General features: G+C 41.9%; 1 protein-coding gene across 1 annotated transcript; it reads right to left on the bottom strand.

The window, feature by feature from the left end:
• Positions 1 to 12,649: 12,649 nt before the first annotated feature.
• Positions 12,650 to 17,399, bottom strand: LOC141019734 (extracellular calcium-sensing receptor-like). Its single transcript, XM_073494736.1, has 10 exons — positions 17,209 to 17,399; positions 16,334 to 16,637; positions 15,437 to 15,523; positions 15,205 to 15,312; positions 14,914 to 15,080; positions 14,324 to 14,801; positions 13,992 to 14,222; positions 13,754 to 13,877; positions 13,184 to 13,656; positions 12,650 to 13,093 (listed from the first exon to the last, which is right to left on the bottom strand). Exons 1-10 carry the CDS (start codon positions 17,397 to 17,399, stop codon positions 12,650 to 12,652), a joined length of 2,607 nt encoding a protein of 868 aa, XP_073350837.1.
• Between the last annotated feature and the right edge of the window lie 2,411 nt (positions 17,400 to 19,810).

Genomic DNA, 19,810 nt, shown 5'->3' with positions numbered 1-19,810 from the left:
AATGTGTTGTGAGGATGCATAAGATTTATTGAATTAAACTTTTGTCCAAATCTTCTGGGTGGTATGTGGGTTTCTTACCTCGTTTAGACATGGCACCTCTCTCCACTCTAATCTTCTTGTTGTGATGAGTGCACCGCCAGGCTCCATGCTGTGAGGAGTTGACAGTAGAATCCGGCAGGGCAGGGTGGAACAAATCTGGTGGACTTGGAATTAAATCCATCCTCAGCCCTTCATTAGTCCCATCTAAACTAAGACTGTTCCCTTCTCCTCAACACTGACAAAAAGATTTATATTTCTAAGAGAAACATACATTTATTTTCTCTCTTCGTTTGGAGGTGAAGCCATTTCCCTCACATCCTTTTCTCTGTGGACCTGGTCCCAGCTGTGTGAGGCCCTGGGCTCCTCTTCCTGTATTCCCCTTGAGGAGCTGCTGCAGCTGGGGCTGGCAACTTGGTCTCGAGGGGGTATAGTGGTTCTTCTTCAGTTTGGTCATTATGGGTCAATATCAAAGCTACAGGAAAACAAATAACACAATATTTTAGTAAGCGAAATCTGACCGAAATCGCCTCTTGAGGTACAAAATGGTATTAAGAGGCAGGATGGGTCAGGCTAGCTGGTTAGCATGCTAACTTCAGCAAACATCCCTGCAATACATTGACACACAATACATACATGCCTTTGACATAACATCAACACTAATGTGCCTTCACATTCTGTTGACAATGTTACTTGTTTTTAAATACCATTCTGGTCATATCTTGCACATTGCCCCTTTAAAAGATAGAGAGAGAGCAGACGGAAGGGGAGAAGAGAGTTAAGAGTAGATGAGAGGAGAGGAGTACCAATTACTGGAGACTATTTAAGTACCCACAAAGGCTGAAGTAGAAGAGCAGAGGAAGAGAGAGATCAGGTGGTCTAGAAAGTGGAGAGCAGAGAGAAGAATGAGAGGAAAGGGGAAAAAAGAGTGTGTAAAGGAGAGGACACTCATGGTGTAATTGGATGAGCACTTGTCAGTGACAGGGCCTGCTCCTGAAAATGACAGCTCTCTCTTTCTCCCTCTAACCCCTTTTCATCTTTAATAGGCCTCTCTAATCAATTTGTACATCTACACAAGCACTCTCACGTGCCCACATATAGCCCATCATCAGTGTGGTGAGGTTTGAGAGACATGGGGTCAAACTGATTGCATAATTACACGGAATTACCCAACCCCTGCTATCACTGACAAGTGTGGTCGTTGATAACAGAGACTAAAAAAAAAAGTGTTTTTTGTTTTTTTTGTTTTTTAGATCTTTCGAAATAAGTGCAAAAATGAGAGATGGGCTGTGGCTCATACCAGAAGCTACAGTATCTCACATTAAGATAATAAAACCTGCAACTGCATCATCTATTTTTTAACTGCTATCCCTGCTACATCCTCTATCATCTCCCCTCAACAACAAACTAATGTTCTCCCTCTGCTAAGCAACAATCTGATTCTCTCCCATATGGAAGTAATTTCTGTTCATCACATGAATCTTCTTCCTCTTCCTTCCTTCGGTGTGGCGAGAGGTGACCCCCATTGCTTCAAGTATTTATCCATCCATGTTACCGAGTTGAAGTATGGGTTAGCGTTTTGAGCAGAAAATAGTTTGACTATATTTGCAAAATATGTTCAACAGCATGTGAATTGCACTCCACGTCATCAACAGAAACAGAAAGAGAATTTACAAATTCTCTCCACAGGATGTTGTGTTTATTTGCCTCTTGCTCCATTCACCACTTTCATCTGGCTGTATTTACATGCTGGCTCCTGTGTTAACTAATCAATGCTGTTTATACTTGGATTTCCCTCGCTGCACTTATCTTCCAAGTGATGCATATCTATCTTTGCTCTGCTCCTCTGCTGCCTCACTGGGATGATCCAGGGGGCCTATGGAAGGGAGTCCTGCCTGTTTCCTGGTCATAAAGGCACCACAGCCTGAATTGGAATTTCGGAGTGAGAAGCTTAAAGAGGCAATATGTAAGAATTCAAGTTGAAAACATTCAAAAATGAACCATCAACAGCATGTGAAGAAATAGTGGTTTTGACATTATGATATCTTCTGAAGTTAGCATGCTAACCAGTTAGCGCTTGCTTGTCCCAGTCCGAAGCTCCTGTGCTAGCAGTGTAACAGTGAACACTCCCCTGGCTCGACAGCTAACTGAGCTAATTAGCTAAAGGCAGCTGAAGTCCGCAGCAGTTAGCGGTTACTCTGGAGATATGCTGCCGCCTATCTGTTTTGAAAATTAATTTGACAGGTCGCCAATCCTTACATATTGCATCTTTGATGTTTCCTGTGAAATGCAAGAATTTGAAGAATTGGATATTTTCTTTTCTTTCGCATTTTCAGATAAACTAAGCCTACGTTTCGAATTCAAAGGTAGGTAGCTCCAAAACTATTGTGGGCTAGTTGATACTCTTTACTCTTGGCTAGCTATCTTTGCCTGTAGCTTCTAGCTGCTGTTAGCAAGTGGCTCAGTTAGCCATGGCCCTATCAGCTGGCGGCAGGGGTTAATTTGTGCCCGATCCTGCCGGAACAGAATCCGGCACCTCTTGGTTTTGGCCTGCCTGTGTTCCGGGACTTTTTTGGGCAGATCCGGTACCTCTCGTATAGAAAAAAAAAATAATATAAAAAAAAGTTTTAAATAAATGTATAAAATAAAATAATAATATTCATATATTAATTTACAGAGCAAATCCCAAGAATTTCATGTTGTGTATTAAGATTTAACGTCATTTGAAAGCGTCGGAGATCTGTTGCACTGGAAAGCTTACTGGGTCATCAAACCCCGCCTCTGACACAGAAAAAAAACTTTTGAAATTTGCGCATCTGGGGAGCAAGCAGAGAGGAACAAAAGGTTACTATTTCAACGCAACCATGTCAAAAAGACAGTTAAATTAACTGGCTTTTTTTCAAAAAGAAGGAAGAGTTGCATGATGCTTCAAAACGAGTCAGAAAAGCCTCGACAAGCGACGACGAGGGCAGTTGCAGCGGTCATGTTGACGAGCAAAACCGGCTGCAGCAGGAGGCTAGCAGCGCAACAGCTAGCTCGGTTCACCGACAGCTAGCCAAGCCGGAGCAGGAGGCGGGTACCGCAGCAGCAGCTGGTCAGGTTCACCGCCAGCCGGAGCGGGAGCTGGCTATAGCGCTAGCAGTCAGCCTGGCATCAGCTAGCCCGGTAGCCCGGAGCAAGAGTTGAAGGTGCTTTACGCACAGTACTGGCCCGAGGACGCAGGTGCGCTGTATGGAGAGACTGAGGTTGAGTCGCTGTGTCAGAGCTTTAACATTGTCAACCCGCGCGCAGTCATACGGCCTACAGAAAGTACGGAGACTGGAAAAGACATCCCCGATGAACTGATGGAGGTACTGGTGGCCAAAGGACACAGAACTGCCACAGACACACGCAGTAAAACCCGAAACAGAGAGGAGGAGGAGAATCCGGACATGGTTGTGATGTGGGGTGTTTTGGACAACTAAATATGGTAAGCATACTGTCTGTTAATAGGCCGCCGTGCCAATCTTTAAATAATAATAATGGAAGATTTGTGTGATTTATTGTAAGCCCTGAACTTTTATTTTTTTTATGTTTTACAAGTTAGACCTGTTGAGAAATTTGCCTGTGCTGTGCAGAGTATAGCCTTAAATAATTGTAAATTATTGTCATAACATTTATACCATGGATATTATTTGAAATTGAGGCTTGTAAGTCCCACAGCATGGTAAGTGGGCATTTGCATATTGTCTTCAGCACCGTTTTCTGTATGCGTTCCGGGACCTGTGCCCGTCTGGTCATCCCTGCGCTGTCATATGTACTTTGCGTTCCTGCACCTTATGATTTACAAATTAAGCACTGGCTGGCGGTAGTCTCCCCTCACTGCAACCTCAGATGACTAGGAGAGTCTCTGCAGACAACTGGGCTCAGTCAACCCTCAGTGAACATGGCTGGCCACTAAACTGGGACCGAGGATACACCACAGAGGTGATTTACAGCAGCTCTGAACAGAACTCTTGACTCCTGGGATGGGAGGATATAGCAGGTGGGGACAGAAGAGCCATAAATGGCAGAGATCAAGAGTTGGGAACGGGCAAAAAAGGTGACTAGAGCCGCAATATTTTCACATCCTACTCTGTGAATTGAGGATTTATTTCAACCAAAGGGTGATTGTGGAAAGATAAACCAAGGCTGTTTTGGTAAGTTTTATTTTGTTTGCGTTAAGTTTGAATGAAGTGTTATTTATGATGAGTTCACGAGGCAATTAAGCTAGTCTTAGATCAGAAAATTAGAGAAAATTGAAATCAGATGGTGTACGGTGGTATTTGCCTTTTAGGAAGAAATTAATTTTTTCTTGATATTTTGTGAATTTTGTTTACTTATTCGACCAAGTGGCGAACTCACTGCTTATTACATCTTCCAGCTCAATCAATGGATATTAACGAACTACCGCCTCTTGTGGTAAAAGTGGTATCATGAGTCAGGATGGGCTCGGGCTAGCTGGTTAGCATGTTACCCTCAGTAGACATCTCTGCAACACAACACAGAAACACCTTTGAAATAACGTCAACACTGTTGTTTCGTCACACTCACTTTTGTTCATGTTTTAAACTAAAATTCTGGCCTTATCTTACAAATTACAACTCTTTTCTGTTATTTTTTTCCTGTCTCACCTGCTGCAGTTTTAACCAGTGAGCACATTGTTGGCTTCAGGCTATGATCTTTGCAATGGAGGAAAACAACAACAACCCAGACCTCCTGCCCAACTTCACCCTCAGCTATCTGGCAGCACATACTTGGCGAGCAGAGAGCACCACTCTCTTAACAGCCATGGTTTTTGTAACTTAACAGAAAGTTTGTTGGGCAAACTCAGATTGTGGATCTGTGCCTACAGTCCCAGTTAATGTTGGTGATGTGTGAACTTCAGCCTCCATTGTTGTGGCAAACACCCCTGGGGTGCTTGATATGACCCATGGTGAGGATAATTGTTAATGATGATTTAAGTGCTTGTTAGTTTTCTTGCAAAATATTTCTGATGCTGTATTAGCATATGTCTCTCTTTGGCTCTTGCACATTTGTTTTTTGGGATGCAGTGTGGTACACTGCAGCCTTACAAGACAAAGCTTCAAACCTCAATAGGTCTACCTTCAGTTGTCTGCGTTTTTGTTTACGATTTCTCCTTGTGTTCACTTCAGTTTCCTCTGGCTGCACCTGTTTTCTTCAAAGACACGAATGTTAGATATTAAAGACGCTCCCACAAGTGCCTTTGATGAAGCAAAGAATACAGTTTTTTGGGCACTGCACAGTAGGCGCTCACATCACATAAATAGATAAGATGGGTCAAATGCAGGGGATAAACTTTCTCTCTGGCACTGCTAAAGTGTTACTTAACTATATTTCAGTTTTTCACACTCACTGCCACTTCCTTTTTAAAATATCTTTCTGTCTCTCGTCCATCTCTCATTGGTTAATAGCCACTCTTATTCTGCAGATGAGCTACTTCTGCTCAATGCAGCATAAGCGTGGGCCATGGCTGAATTGCTGCGCCTGCTGGGGTGGGCTTGGGTGGGGGCTGGTGTCTGTGGATGGTGCCTTTGACAGATTTGGGCTTCAGATGTTAATGGACGCACTCAAGGGAATTGAAGTGTGTTTCCGACCATGAAGTGATTCTGGTGAAATAGACACTGCATATCCCCTCTATTTCTTTCTCATTCTCGCCTTTACCATTTTGTCTCTTTCTTACTATCCGCAGTTCTTCTTCTGATCCTTAATATCTCCTTTTTATTCCAAGAACTACCAAAGGATGATAATGCAAAGGATTGTCAAAAGTATCCAGAAATCCTCTGCCAGAGCTGTGTTAACATTTCTTATCAGATCGTGATGCAGAGGTAATTTAATTACGAACATTTACTATTTGACTTTCACATTACTTAGGCATACAGATATACAGATTCACCTCTACTGACGAACTGATCCACCAGAACATAACAGATAAGCAGTGGATCGCTAATGAGACTTGGTTACATATGGCACTGTCTGAGCAAGATTTGCTCTGCAGAAGGCTGATGTTTCTGGATAAATCCCAGCCCAAGTTCCCATGACCCGAACCCTTTCATGATGGAACAGTGTTTGCTCTCTTAGTGCTGGCCTTGGAGGGACGTCCTGTTCAAGTGTTAACCCACCCTGGCATCAACCATTGGTTTGGGGCAACCATTTTGAGGCCTTGAGTTTGGCCTTACTGCTGTCACCATCTTGTTTTTTTGGAGCCAGAAGTGACCATATTTGGGTGAGAGCTAGGGGGGGTCTCCCGATTGGATCTGATTAACAACCTGAGGACATGGAAGTGTCAATGAGCTTGACAGAACTTGTCAATCACAAGGTAGCCACACCCTGAAGCATACACTGATTTATGAAAGCAAATGAAGGCATCAACCAATCATGTTATGCAAAACCAACGTCACGTCACATTCAAGGAGAATGGCGGACCTGTTGATTGTCATATAATACACACAAAATTATACAGACGATATGACAGAGGTGACTTGGGATTTGTGACCTTGACAGACTGCTGTATTTTTGGGTTTTTACCGCCCGGGAACTGAAGCTCTAATATCCATCTGAGCTGTCTTCAAATCCACCAGACTACTTGGATAAAAACATTCATTTTACTTTGCAGAACTTGGGAGATAATCTACCGTTGCCTCCATTTGTTAGTTTGTTTGTAACTTTGGTGTTGTAACATATTAATACATTATTACGGACTGGACTGGAGCCCCGGGACAGTCAGCTGAGATGACCCGGTGAATGCGACCTCCCTCTAACTGTCAGCCAGCCAGATCCTCGGGGATCTCTTGCAGCTCTGGCATTGTTTTTCTACCAGCCCCTGCCCTGCAACTTGTGTTGCTGCCAGTGTGAAATGTTTTGAAGCGAGTATTTTGCATATTCGTGTCATTTATTTGACTCGCCCTTGGTCTGTAAAGGCCTTAAATGGGACCATAATTTACAAATTGAACTTCAGGCTGCATTGAAAAAGGCTTAAAAGTAGCAATTGAGACCATAAACTCATTAGGAAACTGTTTACTGAGGTAATAAATCAAGTGAGAAGAAGGGTCATTTTCTCATGAGCTTACATACAATCTGACATCTTTCTGTAACCAGTGGAGTAGAGAAAATGCAGGTTTTGGGCACTTTCCAGACATAGATACTTTATACAATTAACAGCTCAGACTCAGAGGTTACTGGTGAACACACCTGATAGAAAAAAAGTCTTTCAATCATTTGAACTTTTATTCACAAAAGTCGTCCATTTCTCATTTCATTTTAATAGCTGTGTCTCTTAGGGCGCGTTCACACCAGCCTTGTTTAGTCCGGTTAAACCGAACCCTGGAGTGTTTGCCCCATGCGGTTTGTTTGGGTTGGTGTGATTGACCCGGTGAATGCGAACGCAAACCGGACCGACTCAAAATTGAAACAATGTATCATCCTCGCGTTGGTTCGGATCAAAAAACGGACCTTTCACGGACCTTTAGGTGTGAACCCGACCTTAGATTGAAATGTACCTATCCATCTATTGTCTGTGATGAGTCGCTTCTAGACACTGGGTAGAGAGTTTGTGCACTTTGATAAGGCTGGAGACCAATACAACATCATCAACTGGCATGTATCATTGTTTGCCATTTTGTGTTCTCTCAAGGATCAGATTGCCACTTTCAGTGATGTGGGGTGGAGGCAGCAGACATAAGCTATGTCTTTTTGATTCTTTGTGTCTCTTTTACTCACTGAGAAACTCCAAAATGTGAGTGTCTCTGCTTCTGAATTCTCAATATGTGATGAAATATTAATACAGTATTACAAAATCACCTGATCTTACGTGCCTGTGTCTGTGTGTAGCTGTCCTTCTCTTCCTGGTACAAGAAAAGCTGTGTAGAATGGGAGAGCTGTGTGGTGCTTTGACTGTCTGTCAACTTTGGAGAGTTCATTTTATTTGTTTGAACATACAAATAAAACATTGATAACTTCACAGTTGATTCTCCTCTACTGCATGCAGGCAACGATCAACTGTCAAGTTTATTTAACTCCATGGCGTCTGTCTCTCTCTCTCTTTTTTTAATCTTGATATTCTGTGAGGAACAAAAAAATAGCTTTATACCTTAAAACTCCCTATAATCTTATTAAGATAATGGTGGAAAGAGCAAGCAAGTAGTAGCTTTATGAGGTAAAAACCAGAGCAAACTCAGACCAATATAAAGCTTAAGTGTGACTTATGTTCCTCCGTCGGTTTACATGAATAATTAAGTGTTTTTAAAAAACTTTATTCAAGTGTGACTGCCAAAGATTATGAAATAGTGGAACCTGTATGTTGATTTTTATTTCATCTAGCCTATTAAAGGTGCACTATGTAGTTTTGGGGAAGAATTTTTACTCTTTGTTTTCATGACTGAATAAACAAACTGACCTCAAAGGACAACACAATTTCATACTGTTTTACTCTGTTTATATTTGGCGGACCCTGCCACCTTTCTAGCTTCAAACAGTGTTCTTGGGAACCTTATTTTCTTCTGAGGACAGCTTGTTTATTATTGTTATGGAAAAAATAAATATGTCTGGGTTCGTATTATTACCTAGTTGATATTGTAATTATTAAAATTCAGAGTTTAAATTTAATCTCCAAAACTACATAGTGCCGCTTTAATTGTTTTTTGAATCGAGAAATGTTTGTCTGCTGGTGGTCAGGTTTGCCATTTGTTAACCTTAAATTTGTCTGCTTTGTTATGCTGCTTGAAACATTAAATTAACAAATACTTTTAGATAATTTGGATGAGTGAAGAGTGACACAGTTAAAATTATGAGGAGAAGCTGAATTAAAAGCTGTGACTTTAGGGTTCCACCTCCAGTGCACTATTGAGCTGTCTCAGCCTCCTCCTGTACTGTAGCAGGGAAACTCCCCAACAACTTTAACAATGCCAAACTGTTAACCTTCAGCATGCTGAGTTTATGTACGGTACTGTCTGAGTGACCTGCATTATCTCACCTGGGAAGTGTACTTTAGCAGTGGAGATTTCTGCCATCTTGGCCTCAGGCTTCTGTATCTTTGCCCCAAAGTGTTTTATTCTTCTTCTGAGGCCTGAAATAAAACACTTAAGATGGCCAGATAGTGGGAATTGGTGGGAAGGCACAAAAAAAGTATTGAATTTTTTTATATGCAATGTTCTTTATATTTAAAAATATTGTCGCTTCTCTTCTCTGCTTATGTTATCTGCACATAATTTGATCTAAGCTGTGAAATGTTGCTGTTGGATACAAAACATCTGCATATGTATGTATGCATAAATAGAAATAATCTTCTCATCATATTATCAGCTCATGAGTTAGTGCGGTGCCACCCAGACAGCCCATCATAAACATTTGCACATCATACACTGGCTCTGTGAGTGTTTGTGTTGCACACTTTGCAAATTGTTCTCTCTCACTCTTATTATTCAGTGTGAGAAAGTCTATTGCTGTCTCTCGATTGCATTCTGTCAACACGATTCTTATCTGTCCTCCCATTTTAGAACGCCCTAACATGGATCTGGTGCCTAATTAGATTAGCATAGTGACTCATGCATATCATAAAAGCCATCATCACTGCCGCTACTTCAATTTCGAGGGATTTTTGAGACTTTCATATCATTCACTGCCCTGTATAATGTCGGCAACCGCGCGGGCCCCAGTGAATGGTGCTATTATGGCAGCGACCATTAGTTTCAGCTGCGGTTTCTATGGTGCCCATCTCCTCTGTGACACTGGCTCTCACTAACATAATAGGAGAAAGAAAGTTGGAGAGAAAGCTACCTGAAAAGAACTGGTTTGAAGAAAGAAAAATTGCCGACAGCCAGGATTATGGTGAAAGAGACGTCATCTTCATGAAAAGAGAATAGGTCATGACTTCAATCATCGCAAGACATTTAACATTCTCTCTTACTTACGTAATGATTAGACACATGGCGTTTACATGTGTCCTGCTCCTTTAAATCCCTTTTCTGTCACACTACATCATGTCCTTAATGGCTCTCATCAGTAATATTGGTGCGTTTACAAAAGAGAAGTTAACAACGCACAGTAAAATATAATAGCTCTACAGCTGCATGAACCTGCTTTTAATGAACCATTTATTCAACTTTATGGTCACTCTTTAGACAGTATAGGGTTTTCATTCAGTTGTTTTTTGCATAATGTTGGTAAGGGTCTAGTTGTAAATACTCTTCCCCCTCGCCTGTCTGTTTACCTATATTTTGTTCTGTTCACTCAAACATTTTACATAATCTTTCAGTGACCGCCGCCTCAACAATCCAGACATCACAAAAATGATGCTTGTCAGCCTACAACTGACTCATAATGAAAATTGCTGCTTTTGTAATTGTGATTTCCCAACTCAGTTGCTGATGATAGTTGCAAATTGGTTAGGAGGGAGTCTCAAATAGTGTAATTGTCAAATACAAGTCACAAGTGGATTGTTAGCATTCCCAACTGGCAGACATATTTGTTTAACAACTCTGCAAACTGCTCCCTCAAAACAGACTATTAAGTTGAAGAGACACTTTTGACATTGTCAAAACAAAACAAATGATACTGCCTGCAGCACTGATATTTACTGCACGGCTGCTGAATTTGATTGTGCTGTTTTATCCATCCCTGTATCTCCAGCCCTTTTACTGCTAACACTTCCTGTCACCCCAACATATCATATCACAACTTTGTATTCATGACACATTTTATATTACTTCTCTAATCTGTCTTTGCTAAGGTAAACCCTCATATGTCCCTTGACAAGTCTTCTGTCATTAAAAGAAAACATCTGGTCAGATTTTTTTCCCAGAAACACTCACTGATGACAAGATAGAGCAAATAGCTGTATGTAAGTGTCATCCCCTTATTTCATCTTTGAGTTACCCTCTCATCGCCATGTGCCATTTCTCAGTGTTTCTGGGAATGGATTTCTATGAATTCTCGACTTATTCGCTACACTCAATTGCTCTTTTAATATATTTTTTCACAGTCGTGACGCACTTCATTTTACGTCTGTGTGCCTGTGATTTGATTGCCTATTCATTTTATTGAAGAAATTGCAGTGGAGAGTTTTCTCATTCAAATTATTTAACCCTCAAATGGAGATGATCTGCTGTGCTCCCCTTAATTAAATCAAGCAAATAGCGCTACCATCTGAAGGATTACTCTTTGAAATGAAACAAAAACCAGCTGTGCACTATAGAGAAATCTATCTGTTGTCTTATAGTAATCGCTGTCAGGAGAGGGGACAGACTGCAAGGGGTAATAATAGTGAAGGTTAGAAATACATGTAAATTGAGTATTACAGTGTCAATAAAACACTGCTGTCCATCTGCCCCTTCTGTCCATCTGTCCCCAATGGATGTTTGGGACATTGTCATCCAATTTATTCCTCTGTCTTGGGAGGAACAACAGATCAATCAGTGGCGGATAATCAATGTTAGCCTGAGAGCAGCTGTGGAGAGCAGGAAAAGTCTCTGACGTTTTAGTTTGTTATTGTAGGGAACAGCCAGGCGTGATGTTTATATGTAAAGGCCTCTGGAGTATGAGGGTTTAATTAACCAATGACAGCTGGGATTTCCACAGAGCATACCTCAGAGACCCTGGGCCTCATCATCCTATCTCGGGTCAAATCAGCATGGACACTGCTGCCAAACCCCATTCAGCTCTAGCAATGAGCTGTCCTTCATATTCCCACTGAGAATATCCAAGGAGTGTCATGGTGCTGGAAAAATAAAACCATTTAATTGATTCATGTATTTTGTAAACTGTTGCCTGCATGACTATAGTACACTCCCATATTTTCTTGAACATGGGAGTGAAACTACAAAAAGTTTCAGTGGATTACATCAACTCTTTTTGATCTATTCTTTTGATTTGTTTCTGTGATTGTTCTGCCAGCTCTCATTTCTTACACCACTGATTAAATGAATTCATAAAGTTGAAGTACATCTTGAACTTACACCAAAGGGAAGAATTTATTGTGGTATCGGACTGAAGTGGTTTACAGGAAAATGTACAAAGGGAAATATTTGAGAAAGTTATTGTTGAGAATAAATGTGTGTGATGGCATTGTTGCACATTTCCAGATATGAGATGATGACTGTCAGAAGGCAGCATTGACAGCACACTACTACCATCTGGTGGTGAAATGTAAATGTCACACTGGAGCAGAGTAGGTGAACGCAATGCAAGACACTCAGGAGCAGGAGCAGCAGGATGAAAAGAACAAAAGGGGAGGACATCACATGGATCAAATACACAGAAGTACAATCAGGGACAGGTGAAACTGATCAGGACAATCACAAAGGAGGGAAAACAACAGAAAGGGCAGGAAGTACCACATCATGACACATGAGGATGAACCTTACAAAATAAAACAGGAATCAATAACTAAACCAAAAACCCAAACCATGACAGTAAATGTTTCAGTTCAAGGACAGGAGGAACTTTGTGTCTGCATTCAGTTACTTCAATTATTTTAAAACGAAGTGCACATGTATATACATATATCATATCTTTTATTTATCTTAAAAAAGTCCATTGCAACAAGTCTATAAAATGCACATGTGGTAAAGGTGATCTCCTAAAATTTGTCAGTAAGAACAACTTTGGACATAAGGTGTTTCCTTGTGTTCTTTTCTGGCCTAAGCAGGATTAAGTAGCACTTTGGCGCAAAGATGCAGCCAAGCAGTCCATAACTGGAGGCCAAGATAGCAAACACCTCTGTGACTGTGGCATACTTCCCTGGAGAGCTGATATAGGCAGGAACAAAGGCTACCCAAACTGCACAAAAAATGAGCATGCTGAAGGTGATGAGTCTTGCCTCGTTAAAATTGTCTGGGAGTTTCCTTGCCAGGAAGGCCAAGAGGAGGCAGACGCAGGCCAGCAGGCCGATGTAGCCCAGGACGAGAGCGAATGCTATGGGTGAACCTTCGTCACACAGGAGGATGACAATAGCGCTCTCGCGTGGCATCAATTGCCGTGGAGTCGGGGGAGAAACGACCAGCCACACTGTACATATGATTACCTGTATGAAAAGAGACATTGTGTTTGTTTGTTTGTTACACTTGAACATATATGCCCTTGAGTATTCAAAGCACTTAAAAAAAGTCCTTACCTGGACCAGTGTACAAAAGGTAATGATTGCCTTTTGCTGCGCAGGCCCAAACCACCTCATGACATTACTGCCTGGAAGTGTTGCTTTAAAAGCCATTAGCACCACAATTGTCTTCCCCAGAATACAAGAGATACAGAGGACAAAGGTGATGCCGAATGCTGTGTGTCGCAGCATGCAGGACCACTCAGAGGGCCGGCCAATGAAGGTCAGAGAACACAGGAAACACAGAGTCAAGGAGAAGAGCAGCAGGAAGCTCAGCTCAGAGTTGTTGGCCCTGACAATAGGGCTGGTCCTGTGCCAGGAGAATATGAGGACAACAACACAGGAACAGAAGGAGCCAATGAGGGAAATCGCCACCAGTGTGATTCCCATGGTGTCGCTAAAGGAGAGGAACTCCACCTGTTTGGGGATACAGGCTGTCCTCTCAGCATTGGACCAGAACTCTGGCAGGCAGCGTGTACACTCTATGGCATCTTAAGGAAAGACAAGAAGTCTTTAGCTGCTGTACTGTGGATTTACCACTGCAACTGTAGGTCAGATCAATAAACATAATGTGGGCAGTTTCCTCACCAGTCTGATTGCTAATCTCCCCAGCTGTACAAACCACACAATCATGGCAGCAGATAGGGAAGTGAGGTCTGATCGCCTTCCTGGTACCTTGGGGACAAATACTGCTGCATACTGACAAGGGAACCTGAGCAAAAGATGAAATACATACTGCACTGGTTGCAACACAGTCCCATAGTGAATATATTATCACAGAAGATGCTACTTGCAAAAAGTTGTTGAATGCTATTGAGATCCCTACTTCAGTTTGGTTGCCATTCCATACAATGTTCTTTTCCTGTATCTGGAGTTTTTGCTTTCCAACTGTGGTTGTCTCATCAAATTTGCCAATAGTGACAAAGTCCATTTCTCCATTTAGTGTCAGCTGCCAGGTAACCAGGTCATACATGGCAGCGGGGTCTCCATTATCATCAAACTTGGTTTCATCACCAAAGGAGTTCATGTATTCCACCTGTGTTAAGTAGTGAAGTAGCTAAGGACAGAAAGTACATTTGATCATCTTGTTGTATCACCAAAATCTATAAATTATGTTTTGTTGATGTTGAACCGATTAGGGAACATATAGTATGGTACCTGCCATGGCTGGATATTGTCCGTATCAGCACACGTCTGCAGAAGAAATGGTCCTTTTCCTGTCACACAACTTCTCATAGCCTTGAGTGCATGGGCGATGGCATACACTGCCTTATAGACATTGTAGGAAATCCTTAGCTGTGTCACATCTGAATAAATATTCTTCACACTCCTCAGCTCTTCTGCTCCGGAACATCGAGGTTTACCCTCAACATTGTGTTCCTGACCTTCAGCCTGCACACCCAGGCTGCACTGAAACACCTCTTCCCAAAAGGGTATCAGGAAGGGATCTTCAAGGGCATTCGGGCTCGAGGGATGCAAGCGAAGCAGAAAGTCTTGCAATCCTGGGATTTCTGCTCGCCGAATGGCAAATCCCAGAGAACCCTGCAGAATGTGGTGATACTTTTTGGGGGTGGAGAGGACAGCAGCTGTGCTCCAAGCCTCACTGGCCAGCCACTGTATCCCAGTGAGCCCCTCTCTAAATGCAAGAGATACGTAGATGACATCTTTGCAATGATAAACACATCAGAAATTCAAATTCAGTAAAACTGCAGTATTGAGTTATAAGATTCTGAACATAAGCATCATGCCTGAGTACTTCATCAAACAATGCAGCTGCATCTTGTTCCACAGCAAACACTAAAATCACCCGAGCCCCAGAGGAGCGGATCCTGGAAATAATAGATGAAACAGTAGTCTGTGCTCGGTTCTTAGGGATGATCTCATGGAGGGCAATGCAAGCACCTAACTTTCTAACCTGAGAGAGCAACAGAAGAGATACATGACAACTTAATTTTTAACCTTAACAGTACGTTCAGCGTTGAAAATAAGACAATGGTAATGCATCCTCATTTAGCTTTATTTACTGGTGTGCAACCCACCTCATCTGCAAAGATGTTTGCCCCACCACGGCCATAGGCATCATCCCCTGCAATTACACCCACCCAAGTCCAGCCAAAATGCTTGACAAGTTGTACTAGTGCATCTACCTAGTAAGGAAGAGAGGGACAGAGAATGATTTATATTGTTTCATGGAACGGAATGGACATGCTTTTGTTTGTGAACAGAGGTTACGTCATATTGTGAGTAATTTGAGTGTCTGCTGCCTCTAACCTGAAAGAAGTCACTTGGCATGGTCCTTAAAAAGGCAGGGAACACATTTTTGTCACTGAGACAGGCACAGCTGGAGAAATAACTAACCTGAATGGAGGGAAGAAACAAGTGGTAACTTAATTTTACAACTACTGGAAGAAGCAATTTCCAATGTCCAACATAAAAAAAATAAAAAAAAAATAAAGTAGAGACCATCTTGCGATGGGATCACACCAGCTGCAATGCACGTCAACATGTTCATGTTGGGACCAATGACTACTCAGTAATCATCATACCTGTAAAGTTTTGTGGCTGTATTTTACACGGTCTGTCCACATTCTGACAGAGAGTCAAGATCGAAACAATAACAGCTAAGCTAGAGTGGACAGGAATGATTGGAACAGGGATACAGAGATCTGCAGCTTAAACAAATGTGGGCCAGGGATGCAAAGTGTGGGGCCGTACCTCCCTAGTTCCAGTGCCCTCATTCAGACCATACCTATTTCGATTTTGGCCTTGATTTGTTCTCAACTACACACCTGGAAAGTTTTGTGGCTGCATTTTGCATAGTTGTGGCGTGTCCACGGTAACAAAAAATTGTCCACAGACAGTCAAATAAACACTGGCCAAAATACTCAGAAATGCTCTGGTAGTTCCCTACAATTGGTGTCTACAGAACTACATTTTGCTTTGATGACACACACACAAGCCTACAAAGTGAAAACATTACCAGCTGATGATGTTAACTGCCAGTATGCAAAGGTTAAAGCCAATAAATGTTGAGTTTCTGACTCCCCCTAGTGGTAGTAACACCAAGACATACTGTGGCAAAAAGCAATGCTCTCTCTCTATCCTGCCCGGCTGTAACTCACAGTAAATCACTGGTACACAGTTGTTAAAAAGCTGTGACGAACTTGCCTGTGGCACATGGAAGACTCCCAGGAAACGGGCCACTACGAGAGACTGAGTAGAGCCTCCATCTCCTATCACAGCTGGTACTGCCCCGTGACAGGTGGCTTTTCTCCGTATGTCTCCTTCAACCCCTGAATCCATCTCACTCCCCATTACCTCCATGGCAGCTTTCAGAGCCTGATGGGGTGTACTGCATGAATCATAGATCTTATAGCCCAGTGTGATGTTGGGAAGGAGTTTGCCATCTCTGTTGATCTCCTCAATTGCAAAGATCATAGTTTGCATCCATCGAAATGTCCGAAAGTTAAATCTGGAAGAAGAGAGAAGATGGTTTGAGGCATTTTTATTTTTCAACACAATTATACACCGATTAGCCACAGCATTAAGACCACCTATTTAATATTGTGCAGGTTCCCCTTGCGCAGCCAGAACAGCTCTGACCTGTCAAGGCATGGTCATAAAACCTCTAGGGGTCTTGTGTGGTGTCTGGCACAGGGACAATTGCAGTGGATCCTCTGGGTCCTTTTTGTTGGGGGGGTGGAGGCTCCATGGATCAGACTTGTTCTGGCACATCCCATAGATCGTGTTGGGATCTGGAGAATTTGGAGGCCGGGTCAACACCTTGGGCTCTTTGTTGCATCCCTCAAGCCATTGCTGAGCAGTTTTTGTGGTGTGTCAGTACACTTCCAAGGTTTCTCAGCAGAACAAGAAGATCAAGAAGATTATTCATATCACCTGTCCGTGGTTTTAATGTTGTGGCTGATTGGTGTAAGTGTAAAGCTTTCTCTCTCTCTCTCTCTCTCTCTCTCTCTCTCTCTCTCTCTCTCTCATAGTTGCTTAATCAAAAAATCAAAGCATTTTGTAGACTTAAAACGGCTTACCTGGTGCACTGTGTGGGAGGAGGCATAGAGGTGAAGGACAGACTTGGTTCCACCACCATATCATGAAGGGAGAAGAGTCCCCCTAAAATGATGTCTCCATTTTTCTCAAGCACAGGCAGGGACATAGAACCTGGGATTATTTTGCACTGTTGGCTCTGGTCTTGTTGGGAGTTGGCCGGAGGATAAATCATACACCAAAGGAAACTCAAAAACACAAGCTTGGTCCTTCTCCATAGAAGACTTGACACTACTGATCCCATCCAAAAATGATTCATCCTTTCTTTAAGCTAAGTCACCACATACCCTTGATAGCAAATGTATGACAAGCTCAAATCATAAATGTTTTGATAACCTGTACAAGCAGCAAATGATCCAAACATGCACCCTGAAAGCTGACAAAGCACCACAGTTTGTCATTGGTTAGTAAAAAGCAAGAGCTATTGTAAAGAAAAGAATACATTATGACCCGACTCAGACAAGCACGTCTACGAAATTTGTACAGAAGAGTGCAAAATTTCAAAGAACGTCAGTATGGCAAAATCATCTATATCAAACCAATATGTAACAAAGCATCTTATCATCAACCCAAGTCCTTATACACAAGATAAGACCCTATCTTGGAGTGCTACATCCTCATTGCATCAACACTTCACAGACAAGCTATCCAGTGGATGCTGCCCCGTAGCCTTTATATGCCACATGCCTCATATAACAACTGTCAGATTTAATTAATTTCCTCTGGGCTTCTGATCAATGGAAAAAGAGCCCTCAGTTTCACAGTAACAACAATAACAAGAAACTGGAATGAGCACTTGACCATAATGGAGAAAGACATGAGCTGTGTCATGTAACAATATCATGCCTGACTAGGCCTTACACATCCTTCAGTGATGTGAAGAGGCAGGCAGTCGACCCATGTCACAAGGGGCTGCTGAATGAAGTTACATACCTTTCAAAAGCACACACACACACACACACACACACACACACACACACACACACACACACACACACACACACACACACACACACACACACAAACAAATGTGTAACACACAGAGAACTACAGAGAAAGAGGAAAACTAACTGAACTAGAACAAGAACTAATTTGCTTTCAAAATAATGGTAGCTTCAACAGAATCCACATTTGTCATAAAGGACTATTTTTGCCGTATTTATTCTAATTGTTCTTATTCTTACATGGGGTCAAACAGGTTTAGTATGGTGAAATTAATCTGTCGTTAGGATGTTGTGCATATAATTATCATGACAAAGCCCCCAGGCTACAAAACAGAGCTCCACTGATTGTGTAGCCAATGCTGTATGTTTTGCTGCCTCAGGTCATACAGGTTTTTCTGTTCACTTAATATGTCCCAGTGTGACGCTCAGAAGAGGACGGACTGAGGTGCCCTAAGACAGAATACTTAGTATTATGACACAGTTATTTCCTTTTCTTGTAAGCAAGCCTTTAACAAGATGTTAGACTCAAAGTATTTTATGCACACCGGGGAAAAGGCTCAGCCTTTCTGTTTCTGAACACAAGCTGATTATAGGTGAACAATAAGGAGATTGCAATTGTATCACTTGGATATGTGATCCAAGATAATTAAAGCCCCTGAGTATTGGATGTCCCCTATCTTCTATTAAGCCCTTGAATGTGAAGAGGAACAAAGTGGCTAAAGACAGAAAAGCAGACAGACAGAAAAAAAGAAAAATAACCAGACAGACTTAAGACAGAGCAATCCAAGTAAAGAATTCTAACTGAAATATACAACTAGTCAACAAGAGAGGTAGAACGAGTATGTTGAATTAAAGCATAGTTTAATTAGCTATAAGGACATGCATACAGACAGTGAGACGGAAAGACAATGAGTGGGAGAAAATATAGTCTGCAGAGAGAGCAGGAAGGAAGAACAGAAATGGGGATACGTAAAGACAAATAGAGTGGGTCAAAGAAGAATATTACGAGTTGTTTCAATCCAACACCTTTTCATATTGACATATCTAGTGTGCTATTCTTGAAATAAATTATTGTCAAGTCAAGTTTGATTCCTCAGTTTCAGTGTTATTTTATACAGCCAGACCCCGATGTCAAAACTCTCTCTCTTAATTACTAGATATTCTGACAAGACAATACATACACCAGACATTTTACAAAAACAGTCCATACAACAACACACCACAAAAAACACACAGTACCAAGCAGCAATAACAAAACCACACTCAGGTCTGTTCAGCGAGGCCTATTATTTAGGACAGTTATGGCTGAGGGAATCAGGCTCTTCCCAAAGATGAAACAAATAAACACATAAACTTTTTTAAAATCTCCCCATTACGGAAACTGCAATTGTGTTTTGAATTTGAAACATGTTCACACTTGTATCTGGGGGTAGGATGAGTGGGCAAAACTCAAAGATGGCTGCTTAAAGTCATGGCCAGGATGTCATCTGTGCCTGTCGTGGTGGCAACCAGAGAACCAAGTTCACACCTGTGGTCAAGGAAGCCTCCAAGCAGAAGAACGTCTCATTTTGGGCTTGAAAGGCCCAGATGACTCCTGGGAAACCAGAAGGGCTGTCATTGCAAAACCTTTTAAAACTTGGTA

The sequence above is a fragment of the Pagrus major genome, chromosome 2 (assembly GCF_040436345.1).
Source record: "Pagrus major chromosome 2, Pma_NU_1.0".
Classification (NCBI taxonomy): domain Eukaryota; kingdom Metazoa; phylum Chordata; class Actinopteri; order Spariformes; family Sparidae; genus Pagrus; species Pagrus major.
This window is presented reverse-complemented; position numbering and strand designations above follow the sequence as displayed.